At 34.5% G+C, this 12,926-nt stretch overlaps 1 protein-coding gene across 1 annotated transcript; it reads right to left on the bottom strand.

The window, feature by feature from the left end:
• Positions 1-9,161: 9,161 nt before the first annotated feature.
• On the bottom strand, positions 9,162-12,074 carry LOC110026561 (transcription factor bHLH30-like). Its single transcript, XM_020727540.1, has 2 exons — positions 11,481-12,074; positions 9,162-9,764 (listed from the first exon to the last, which is right to left on the bottom strand). The coding sequence occupies exons 1-2, from the start codon at positions 11,757-11,759 to the stop codon at positions 9,285-9,287; spliced, it is 759 nt and encodes a 252-aa protein (XP_020583199.1). The 5' UTR covers positions 11,760-12,074; the 3' UTR covers positions 9,162-9,284.
• Between the last annotated feature and the right edge of the window lie 852 nt (positions 12,075-12,926).

The raw sequence follows: 12,926 nt of genomic DNA on the forward strand, positions 1-12,926 counted from the left end.
TGAGCCTTCCAGATATATAAAGAGAGAGAGAGAGAGAGGGCGAGCGAGCGCGTGTGTGTGTGCGCACATGCATGTGTGTGCAAAAAAAATCAAGAATCAGTCCTAGTTTTTGGTTAAGAGGAAAAAAAAACACATCAATTCTATTACTTTCAATTTCTTTCAATTATTTGTTATATTTGAACTTTTGACTTTTATTGTCATGCATTTTACCTTTACTTATCTTATTATTCTCTTAGATTTATTTTATATGAAATTTCTCCTTGAATAAGGCAAATGACTATTCTCCTTAAAATTTAATTTTCTTACCTGAATTTGTATATAATCTTAGAACTACAAATCATGCCTTAATTATTATCTATAATTGATGTGGATTAATAGGATTCGTAAATTTCTACTATCATTTAGTCATCTAATATATCTCCTCTAAAGTTTATATTATTTCATATATTACATCAATCAAATTATTTTGATATATTCAAGTATCAATAACTCATTTATAACATTTCTTCCATTTGATAATTATAAAATCTTAAAATTGTAACTATTGATGATACATCAAGCTTTTATATGTTTTTAAAATTGTAATAACCACTCTGTCACCTCCCAAAAGAGCTATTAAGGGTGGTGGGCAACCCAAAACTTAAATACGATTTTTCATCCCTACACCTAGCTGATGTGGGACTTTTTTGTACGTAACATTCTCCTCCACTTGATCACGTGACGCCCTCGTCAAGGATCGGCTTCATTGAGAGTCCCACTGGACCATGGAGAGTCCACACACCTGACAGGCAGTAATCTGCTTTGATACCGGTTGTCACCTCCCAAAAGAGCTCTTAGGGGTGGTGGGCAGCACGGGACTTAAATACTGTTTATCGGCTCTACACCTAGCCGATGTGGGACTTGTCGTCCGTGACATTCTCCTCCACCCAATCACGTGACACCCTCATCACAGATCGACTCCATCGAAGGTCACCTCCCAAAAGAGCTCTTAGGGGTGGTGGGCAGCACGGGACTTAAATACTGTTTATCGGCTCTACACCTAGCCGATGTGGGACTTGTCGTCCGTGACATTCTCCTCCACCCAATCACGTGACACCCTCATCACAGATCGACTCCATCGAAGGTCCACTGGACCATGGAGAGTCCACACCCCTGACAGACAGTAATCAGCTCTGATACCACTTGTCACCTCCCAAAAGAGTTCTTAGGGGTGGTGGGCAGCCCAGCACTTAAATACGGCTTTTCAGCCCTACACCTAGCTGATATAGGACGTTTTGTACGTGATCACGCTCTTAATATTTCCCCACTTATAATTATCTAAAGGGACATTTACATGCATACAACCCAATTCTATGTATTTACATATCTAGCTAATACCTAAACTTTAATTTTTATATTTCAACCACCCATACTCTCTGCATATCTATCTATATATATATATATATATATATGTAAATATATGGGAATTGAGTGATATGCGTGTAAATCTTCCTCATCTAAAGCAGTTCCTACCGTCGACGTCTCTTACAATCGTCATTAAGTGCACCTGTAAGGTTGGAGACCGTCCATGGCCTTGAAAGGCATGAGCTTTATCTTCACTATGGACGGCTCATTATGCTAGAAGTTTTTTAATTCCACTAAACATTTAATTATTTAATCAGATGAGCAGAATAAAAATTCTAATTTAATTTTATTAATATTTAAAAAAATAAATGTAAATAAATGCTATATCGGTAGATTAATGAATCAATTTTTTAACATTCATTGGCTGATGAAAATATCGACTGATTAGACAGAAAATCAGAACAAAAATTTTAATTTTGTTAATCATAATTATTTTTAAATTTAATAAAAATAAAATATTAATTTCTTATTAGTAATAAAATATTTTGTTTGGTCCCTTATTTCTCGAATTTTCAACGTCGCATTTGCCCTGATAGGGATGTCCATTATAATTTAATATATTATCATTAAACTTGGTTTAGTGTAAACAACTAAACTAATAAGATGATAAGATCATGCATAATGATGTTTATCGTTTTCACTGGAATATCATGCGCCATCCTTTTCCAAATCGCTCAGGCTTTTTGTAAGATGCAAGGGAAAGGCAGTCAACCTGTTATCGTGTCACTCATTAAGGTCATGTTTGAGATCTTAGGATCCAAACTCCGTACTACATGTGGCTGATTGGACTTTAATTTTTATTTTCTTGTGAATATTCTTTTTTTTTTTTTCTTTCTGTTCTATTTGTTATATCTTTGCTCATGCATCTTCCACCTGTCCCAAATATCCTAATTAACTATAAAACAGCTAATGTTATCCTGTGCTTGATTTTTGGAGTTGTAATAGAAGAAGGCATGCTCAAATGCTTCTGAGAAATAATAGTCTACATCAAAATGTGTTAATCTTGACAAAATTTAATGGGTTACAAGATAGAAATAGGGTTAAGGAAAGCCCACCTGCAGGAGCAGGGATCACGTCAACAGAAGACTAAATGATACCATTAACACACTACAGCTAAATGAAAGTCGTCCAAGTCAATGATTGAAGTCTATGTAACAGAGAAAATGAACCAATGCAACTCTCATTATAGTATCACTGGATGTTTCGTAGGAATCTCCGAGACTCTTCAAAAGGCCCGAGGATTTCATCATTGAGCATTCATTGAGCCTTCCAGAAGAATCTATTGTCAAAAAAGGTAGGTTCTCTGTCAGCTTACGGTGATCCTCTCTCTGCCCGAGAGACTAGTTCTAACCCAACAACGTAAGTTTTCCATCTAACGCTCAACAATCGACAGTCGGACTGAGACAACCAATCAATTCACTTAAGCCAGCTGAATGAAGTCCAAAAGACCAAGTGAAGCCTAGAAGACCTAAAAACTGCTTGGACCAACTAATTGCCCCAACTCGACAGACTTGACTGAATGTGCCTAGCTGACCCAAGGATTACATGTCCTCGTCGATCGAATGATAAGTTAATTGATCCATAGGCTTCCGTATTTTCTAGATACCTAAAATATCCTACAACGCTCCCATAAAAGTAGGTGCAACCACATAATTTTTAACTTTATACTCTCTCTCTCTTTCTCTCTCTCATATTTTACGATCTATTCCTTGGGTGTGATTCACACGATAAATTCAGATTCAACAAATAGTAAAATTGTTCAAACTCTCTTCGCACTTCTCCCTCAAACCCCCTCATCTTCCTAGCTCCGATCTCAATATCCCTGCAAATAACTTTTTCAACTCTACAAAATCTTCAGCTAAGGTTTCACTTGGTATTGCACCACGACACCCAAACTCTAATGCCTAGGTGCCACCTCACCTTCTACACTATAGTACCTGAACTAGTGCCAAGGTACTATTATCCGATGATAGTGGTTGATGTGGCATCGTCCACGTCATTGGCATTGAGGCACCTAAAGCCATCACTGTGGCTCTTTGGAAGCCAACCTACACATCCCGAGGGTGGTTCCTGATTGGACACTAATAATAATGTCATCTAATGTGGCACGTGCCAATTCAGCAGCTCCATAGCTCAGCTTATATGATGCATGCCTTACATTGTTCAGAACCTCAACCAATGAGGCTTATCATGTTACGAGATGTGGTGTTTTCTATGTCAACAACACCTAGGCTCCTTGATATCAACGCCATAGTGCCTATCTTTTCCTTTGAAATATAGTAGCTGGGGATAAGGCGCCCTCTAGCTTGTCGGGTGACATGACATGCAATATAAGCATCACTGTAGCTCTCAAGACGGTGCTTAGGCAATAGTAAAAAAGATTCATTTTTGGTTTTCATGATGATGAAACAAAGGTATTCAATTACTAGTTAATGTGGTGTATGTCACATCAACAACATCCAGGCACCATGATACGGGTGGTGCGGTGCTTGGACACGTTCTTTCTTTTAAATGCGGTAAACTTAGGTTTCCCCAAGGGTTGAAAGTTTTGTAGTTTAAACCCTTCAATCCTTTTATGAGGAATTTGAGAGTCTCCACTCCTCCCCTTCTTCTTCCTTCCTCCCTTGAGTGCTTGGAGTGTGTGTGAGCTTCCCTTTACACTCCCTCTCCATTTCAAATGCCTATTGATAGAGCAAACATTGTGTTGTAGTCGTAAGAGTTAGTGGAGCTATCGTGGAAGCGCTTGGTAATTGGGGATTGTCAATCTTCACATAGGTATGATTCCTACATCATTTCCTTCTCTTGTATCCCTTAAGCATTGTGTTAGAGAGCTAGGATTATATTTTTTATGAAAGGAAGCATTTATGTTTGGTTTCCTACACCTATTTCTCTTTTTTTAAGCAAAGAAAACGATTAACCCCTTTAATTTGGCCCTTGTGCTACAATACTACCTTCAGGCATTACTGCTCCAACCATGCTTGTTTAGCCTACCGTCTAGGCATAATTTTCTAGCATCTAGGCACCGTGGACTTCTCAGGATAGTGATGATCATCATTTTTATGATATTTCAATGTCATCCTATCTCAAACTAGTATATTGTTGCAAAGCTACTCTCAGTGCCACAGAATTGTCACTAGCATGCTCAGGAAAAAGAGAAGAAAAAATATGGCTAGTTTTGACTAGAGGGTAACCGAAAGCCCCAAAAAGCCAATAATCTAACCCTAGGTGAGTCCTTAGGCCACCCTTTTTAAAGGGAAAAAAGTTGATTTGGCACCGCAGCGCTACTGTCATGGAAAATATCATATAAGTTTATTTAAAAATTGTTTTATGTTGCATAGTGTAAGATATGGATTTCATCATTTAGATTAGTGTCATGGTGTCATAAAATGTGGCATCGCTAACTACTAGCATGTTAGCATCACGTTAATCAATGATAGTGGTCACTGCACGATGTGTACTAAGCATGAAATGTCCTTTAGTATGGGTGTCATGGCTCTAAACCATTGGCACAATGGTGTGGCAGAAGTGTCAAGTGCCACATTAGCCAATAGGATAGAGATTGTGTTGTGAGGCACTAACACACATTAATGTGGTGCCATGACATTAGCTAGTGGGATCGTGAAACTGATGAGACGGAAGATTCCATATAAGAAGTTATCATGACTACCATCCAATTAGCTACCACCATCAAGACTGAGAGAGTTGACTTGTGTTGTATTGCGATGCTAATATGTAGTGTTACAAAGCTTCCACGTGATGCCACAACTTTACAGATTGATAATCATCTTTTTAGCATGAGAAGGCCAAACATTAGAACCATGGCTCTATTAGTAATGGCATCAAACACAAGTGCTGCTAGATCTTGGCATTGTAGTATCGGGCCTGGAACTCAAGAGTTATACCTCTTGGGTAGCTCAATGTCGTGTCACTTATCATCAATGTTGTAGCTCTAGGGTGGTGGTATTGTGACGCTGAGAAAGGGTGTTGCGGTACTAACATCAAAACCGAAGGGTTTTATCTCTCAGGTGTCATAATATCGCGACAGTCTTGATTGATACTAAGGCTCTGTGAAGTTGGCATTGTGGCACTGTTTACTGACATCATGGTGTTAAGCTAAAATTTAGGCTTTTTGTGAATAGGGTGATTTTTTCCATAAGTAATTTACACATACATACCAACGATACCATAATGAAACTTTCATTAAAATATAAATCAAGATAAAAGGTACAATAGGAGATAAAGGTAAGAATGAAAAATACATAAAAATTTATATTGTATTCTTCAGCTAACTTGTAATAACCATCATCATTGTATTCATCTAGCGTCACTGCTTGGTTTAACAACCAAATATAAATTATAAGTAGGAGGTGTGAGAAGGTCCGTCTAACTGTCTCTGAAGTACTAACCAAGCACTTGGGCTTCCCACACAAATTGTTGAGATTGATTGTGCTCTAAATGGCCAGCCTTGCAGCGGATGAAGGGGACATCACCCCAAGCTCCCAAATTTGCTCAACCAAAGAATGGGGGCAGGAAGATACTATAGGAGGGGGAAGGGGACCATTTCCTCGTAGCTATTATAGGATTGGATTTTATCTTTAGTGATAACACCCTTACGATAGATTCACTTCTCCTCTCTCTCCCTCAACACTGGTCTTTTACAAAGTGCATAGCTCAATATTAAGTGTCTGATCAGAATAGTCTTATTACTACGATCCATGCATTTAGAACTCACAGTAATTTGGCTGACATCGATCATCAACTCCTTCTATATTACATAATTTTGAGTTGCATGCTCTTGAATCACATTGCACCTTGCTCACTTTAGAAATCGATAATTACATATGTACTTTTTAAATGGAGAATAGTATGCTTTAAAATAAGAAAAAGAAACCATTAGTTGTGCAACTTTTATCAAGGAGTATTATCAATTATTCTTATCAAGTCATCATTGTGTGAGTTAGTTGGAAAGCCAGACATGATTGAGCCTTATAAGTGGAATCCCATACATAAAAGATGAAGCCTCTCATGTTTTGGATTAACATTCTTAAGCATAAGAATCATTCGAGTGGATTTCTTCCCTTTTCTCCATAATTTGGGGTGTCTTATGATGCAAAATAATTAAAATGGAGGAAGTTATATCTTAAATTAAAGAGGAGTAATCTCAAATAATGTAAATTAAAATTAAATTAAGAGTTATACAATTAAAGCATTATTAAAGGCAAATTAAAATTTTAAAATAAATAATACTCTCCTTTAAAGTAAGGCTTAAATTAAAGAGTAAAAATAATAAAGTAAGAGGCAATTTAAAATTCTACATTAAATAACACTTTCTCTCCCTGAAAGCAAGCCTTCAATTAAAGAGGAGTTTATCAATGAAGCGCTAGTTAAGATAATTTAAAGTTATTAATTAAACGAAACTCTTTCTCTTGCACTCAAAGTTTAATTTAAGAAGAGTTGGACTAATAAAGTATTTACAAAAGTTATTTAAGTTTTAATAAACAATGCACTCTTTTTTGAAAACTTTGATGTATTGCCCATAAAATATTATTTGTATCATAATTTTAATAATGGATGAAGCATGCAATATCGTTTAAATGGTTGCCTTTTTAATAATATATAATAATATTATTAAACTCTATTTTCCCTTTTATTGTGCAATAGCCAAGCTTCACCTTTAAAAGCTCTCCATTCACCATGCACCACCATCCTATAATATTTAGTCACCCTATGCTTACCATAAAAACTATAATGAGGACCAATAATGAGTAATAACTTGGAAGGATATTAAGGGTTCATTTAATCAAAAATATTCTTTAAAGAAAAAGAAAATGAATTTTTTAACGTCACAATTAATCTATTGTTTAATATTAAAACATGCAATGATTATAGCACTATTTTAAAGATTCTTAGTTTATAGTTAATCAAAAATAATGAAAGTGATAGACATCCCAAAAGATTCTAGTTTGGGACACTATGAACCACTTCAATCTAGAGTCACTTGAGGCTCACCTACCATGAAATGTTAGCCCTAACAATATTAAGAATTATTATAATTTTCCCTTGAATATGGAATTTCCTTGTCAGGACAAACTCATTCTTATTTAATTTAATTGGTACTTTGTACAAGCATCATCTTGGAATTGTAAGGGTGAACTCATTGAGCTTGCTAGCATGAATTGGTTATCTCATAAGATCCTAAAGTTTGTAATAATTATCTATGATATTATCATGGTCTTTATGAAAAATAAAATTTTCTTTGTCATGAGTACATGTCATTGACATATTTATAGTGGGTAAGAAAAGTACTCCTTATAAAGTATGAGATATATATACTTGGCCAGAGACACTCAAAGAGAAGTGTAGGCTTGAGAAGTTAAAAATTGATGTAACCTCGCCCCTTTTCAGATATCACAAGTCATGATAATTCTTTTTTGGATCTCTTTGCAAAATCATTTATGATATAGTAAATGATGTTTCCTCTCAGTCAACTTATCTCATTGTTAGCATCTCATATTTTATTAACATTATGAATTTCAATATGAACATACTTTGAGACTGGAGTGGAATGCCTTGGAAGTCATTGCCTCATGATTACATTACATCATATGGAAAGTCTATTAACTTGTTATAATCATTCATCCAATGTCTTTGATTATTATAATCCAAGTGTGTGGCAAAGAAAACATTTTAGAGGCCTAAATACATGCATGTTCAGTATTTTATATGTCCACTAAATCTCAATAAAAATGTGTAATATAATGTTAGAATAATTCCCCAAATCTTAACTTATGTTCAAGAAACTAGTTATAGAGTTATCACATCTATCAATGAAAGAAGTGATATTTCTTGAAAAAAAACAAAGTGAACCATCCCAAAGATACATCATTGAAAAGAATTAAAAGAAGATAACATTTCATAGCATCATTTGTCATAAGAAGAGAATTCATTTGCCTGAAAGGAGAAATATGGTGGAATGTGTCACTTCCCTATTTAGAAATCAAGCAATGATGTGTTAAACATTAGTGTTGGTTAAGTTTATTTTAAATTTTACAAGAAAAAAGTTTGTAGTAGAAAAATGAATTGTTTAGTAGCTAAATTTCTTCTTTAAGAAACTTAAAAGCAGCAGTGGATAAAAAAATCAATGGTGAAACCATCAACAAATGTCAAAGAATTTAAACTATTATGATAGTGAAGCCAAATTCAAATTTTAGATTTTGTTTATGGGCATATTTTATCAGGGAATGAAACAAAGTAAATCAAATTTGAGCAAGATATATTAATGATTAAAATAGTTTTCAACTTAAAATATTAAAAAATTAAACTTGGTCAGTTATCATTTGATATTTATAATAACATAGTATTAAATCATTCAAAGTGGAACAGTAATCACTATACTTACAGCCTCACAAGCACAACATATTATAATTATATAAAAAAATTGATGTATTCAGGAAAATTATTTATTAAGTATAACACTCATATTGATTTCTAATAATGAAGTTTTCTTATAAATAAAAAATAATTTAAGAAATAACGCTCACTTTATGATTGAAAACAAATTGAACCGTTAAATTCAAAAATAAAAGCCACTTTGGCCTACTAGTTGGCAGCATTGGCGTTCAACCAAAATTTTGTAAGTTCAAGGCTTTGCATATACAAAGTGCATTCATTTGGGTGTGTGAAAAACTATTGCATTTAAGAGATTCATCAAACTGAAGTAAAGTTCACATTTATTTCTCATTACAACCAACCAAAACACAACGCAATCTACTAAATCTCATCATTTTTCAAAACCAGTTCATTTCTACAAACAAAATGGCCATTCCATCCAACCAAATACTAAAAACCTAATAAAATTCATCAATTCTAACTACTCCATCCTAAACAGTCATATTAAAGTAATTTGTAGCCAAAAACCTTTGCCTCTTCTCTGATCGATCAACGAAAGCAGAATCCTCTGAAGAAGCAATCTCATTGAGAACATTTCTGATAGATTCCATAAGAGAACTCATGCACACATTTTCACTGCCATCATTCCTGCATAGAGTGAAGACATTTTGTGCTCTTCCTCCCACTGATGTCAGCTCGGCTCTTATTGCTGTGAGCCTCAGTATGTGAAACGCCCTCATTAAATCCGAGAAGAGATCTGGTCTATCGTTGCAGCAAAGAGTGGCCTTTATGTGTCTATTTTCATCAGCACAAGAGGAGAATGGTGATCTGATTAAGCCCCCACTGATACATTCTACAGTCACTCGATTCATCTCTGAAGGAATGGCTGAGATTTTGTTTATGTTGGCAGCATTTCGGTTCAGATCTCTCACTTGTTCGATCACTCGCGCGAGTAGAGATGCTTTGTCCATCTACAATGAGGTTTTGTTTGGTTTCAAGGGATTAGATGTAATATAAACTTATTTTATTTTACGATTTTATGCTAGTTGTGATTTTTAGGTGATTAGATATGGTTTGATTTGCATGAAAAATATGTTTTTTTTTTTCAATTTTAAGAAAAATATGAAAGGTTTGATTTGCATGAAAAATATGTTTTTTTTTTTCAATTTTAAGAAAAATATGAAAAGAAAATATCAAATCATCATTGAGACTCATGCCTTCTACTGATAATGAAATAAGTAAGCCGAAAGTCAAATTTAATTGAATTATTTTATTATTTTTCATTCCCCTTTCATAATTATTCAGCTAAATGATATAATACATGATTGATTTATACATTCATCCCTCATTCTAAGTCATCATCATCATCATCATCACACATCAACCTCATTAACATTTCTCATAATGTTTTTTTAACCAAACAAAAAACCATTAATCATCTCTTTTTTTTTTTTTAAATCAAGCAAAATAAAGAAAGAACAACACGTGATGATTGAAATGACTGGCTGTTGATCCATTAACAAATGGACGGTTTTCATGGAAGAAAAATAGCAAGGGAGCCACAATCTTATCATATCATTCTAAGTGGGCAACATATAGTGCTACTTCAACAAACCAACGGCTCAAATAATTTAAATTATGATACATAAATCACTAATCTATCAAATCATTGGGCAAGCCTCGCAATCACGAATGTGTACTGTATGTCACTCCTAAGCCTTATCCAATCTTTCCTTTACACGCAAAGCCCACCGTAAAATATATATATTAGTTGTCAGTGGAAATATTTTATGTAATGCTTATCATCTATATGGTGTTAAATCACTCCTTATGTTGACTCCTAAGCATAATTACAAGGCTAATAATTTAATGTGGAGCTGCATAATTAGATCCTTATATGGTTTGCTTGCCAGAGGACAATTCTTCCACGTTTGTGTCATATTTTCAAATTCAAATCTATCTTATTAAAAGGTAATATCATTTTCTAACCAAGTCCTCCGTTCTTTCTGATTCATTAATTCATGAAAGGTTTATTCTTTGAATGATGTATATCGATTAGTGGAGAAACCAAAATTAAAGCTACAAATTGCACCATAAAATCAAAGCTAAGGTAACAAAAATTAATGTAGCAATTACATACTTACCACTATGCTTACTTTTTTGCGTTAGCGCCTAAATTTTAATTATTACATTCATGTCACTCAAATCTTTTACATCACATCAAAATAAAAAAATATCACTATTTTACCTTTTAATAAGTGAAATAAAGTTTTCTTAAAAGCAAAATCAGCGTTGATAGAGAAAATGACCAGTAAAAATTGAAATTTTTGTGTTAGATATATTAATATTAAAGAATGGAGTGGTATGTATGTAAATCTTCCTAATTTTTTAAATAAAAAGAAAATAGACAGAAAAAAAATATTACTAGAGTTAATTAAAATTAATAATCAGATTACAAATTTTAATACAATAAAAGCGCATACAAACACAACACAAATCATGATTCCTCACAAGAGCCTCTTTCTAAATCATTTCAGTATATTCTTACTTTTTTTCTTTCTCTCTTATGATTCAATCCCATAATCTTGTCACTGATTTATGCGATCAGATTAGAAGATTAATCAACTTTAATTAATGTTAAGTAAAAAAAGTTTAGGGGAGAGGGAGAGAGAGAGAGAGAGAAACACCTTACTAGAATTGGGGGTCATGTGCCTGAGAGTAGCTAAATGAGCATTAATCCTCTCTCTTCTTCTCTTCTCGGCCAGACTGTGAGTCCTCAGAGCAGCTACCGTGCGTGCATCTGTGGAGAAAGATGAAGAAGATGATGGTGGAAAGTCTCTGTTTTGGCTCAGCAAAGCAGGAGCAGAGATACTGGAAGCCATGGGGAGAAGCAGAGCTCCATTATATGGGGAACTGGATTGATCAGCTCTCTTGCTTTCTTCTGAGAAATTGTAAGATTTCTTCATGATCTCTCTGTACTTCTCAGAAGCATAAGAGGGAGAGGGAGAGAGAGAGAGCAGGGATCAAGCTGCAGGGATCAAGCTACGTATGTATTGCCTTTAAATGTTGTATAGTGTCAGTCTCTCTTTCTCTGTCTGTCAAAATAAGACTTCACTGTCAGACTTCTCACTCATGCGCTCTAAGTGAAGGCCCAATACGTGCAAACTGGGAGAATTTTCACTTTTTGTGAAGGTCTGAAATTTAATTTCGCGTATATTAAATTTATATTTGAGTGGTCACTACATCTTTGTAACTATTTGATTTTTGAAAAACCAAGAGCCATGTAAGCATCCTTAGCCTAATGGTTGGAAGGTTAGTTTTTCAGCCATTAAATCAACTCCACCTAAACTTTGAATTGATTGTTCCGAAAGCTTTCCGTAGTTCAAAACCATTTCCCCAATCAAAATCCACTGCTTCCGTGGCCTCTAGCGTAGCTCTAGACCACACTTGAGCGACCCTTTGATCTATCTCGTACCTAGGCTCAACCAAAGAGGAAATTGAAGCTTGGAGAAGGTTCGTTGCATCAAGACGAAGCTTCTCAACCAACCCAATCGAGACATTACCTCTTGGGTAAAGGTATAAGCTCGAAACCCCTAATTTTGCCTCGATTTGGCCTTTTATGAAAGAAATGCACAATCCATATGTACCTAGTCGTATAGATGTGTTCGTCTCACTTATATGAAGGTATAGAAACAAACCACACTTAATTTGGTCATAAAAGCATTTGGGAAACAATATAATCATTAAACAAGTTTAAATATCAAAACATCCAAAAGGTCATAAAAACATTTGGGGAACAATCCCTAACAACTTTTAAATCATTTGAGGTGTTTCGAGTTCATTTGAACTTATTATATTGTTTAATTGATCATCCCAAGTTTTGAATTTAGTTTCAATGAATTAATACACCTTATGCTTAGTGAACCTGATATTTTAATTATCCCAAGAGTGGGGTAGTTCAAATATTCGCTCAATGTTTTATTTAAAAGTTATGTAAGTGGGTGCCCCTAAGACAAGTTTAAGTCATTAACCACTAAAGTTGGGCTTTATAGTGTTTTAAAAATGTTCATAATTCATTATCTCATGTTTTCTAAAATTCATTAAACAAGTATAAATATCAAGTCTAGTTCACT

Source organism: Phalaenopsis equestris, unplaced genomic scaffold (genome assembly GCF_001263595.1).
Source record: "Phalaenopsis equestris unplaced genomic scaffold, ASM126359v1 Scaffold000378, whole genome shotgun sequence".
Classification (NCBI taxonomy): Eukaryota; Viridiplantae; Streptophyta; class Magnoliopsida; order Asparagales; family Orchidaceae; genus Phalaenopsis; species Phalaenopsis equestris.

Excerpts from the sequence above, each read along its gene's own strand:
- LOC110026561 (XM_020727540.1), bottom strand. The coding sequence starts at position 11,759 with ATGAAGAAATCTTACAATTTCTCAGAAGAAAGCAAGAGAGCTGATCAA. Across the intron at positions 9,765-11,480 it reads TGACCCCCAATTCTAGTAAG|ATGGACAAAGCATCTCTACT; the intron begins GTGTTTCTCTCT and ends ACCTCATTGTAG.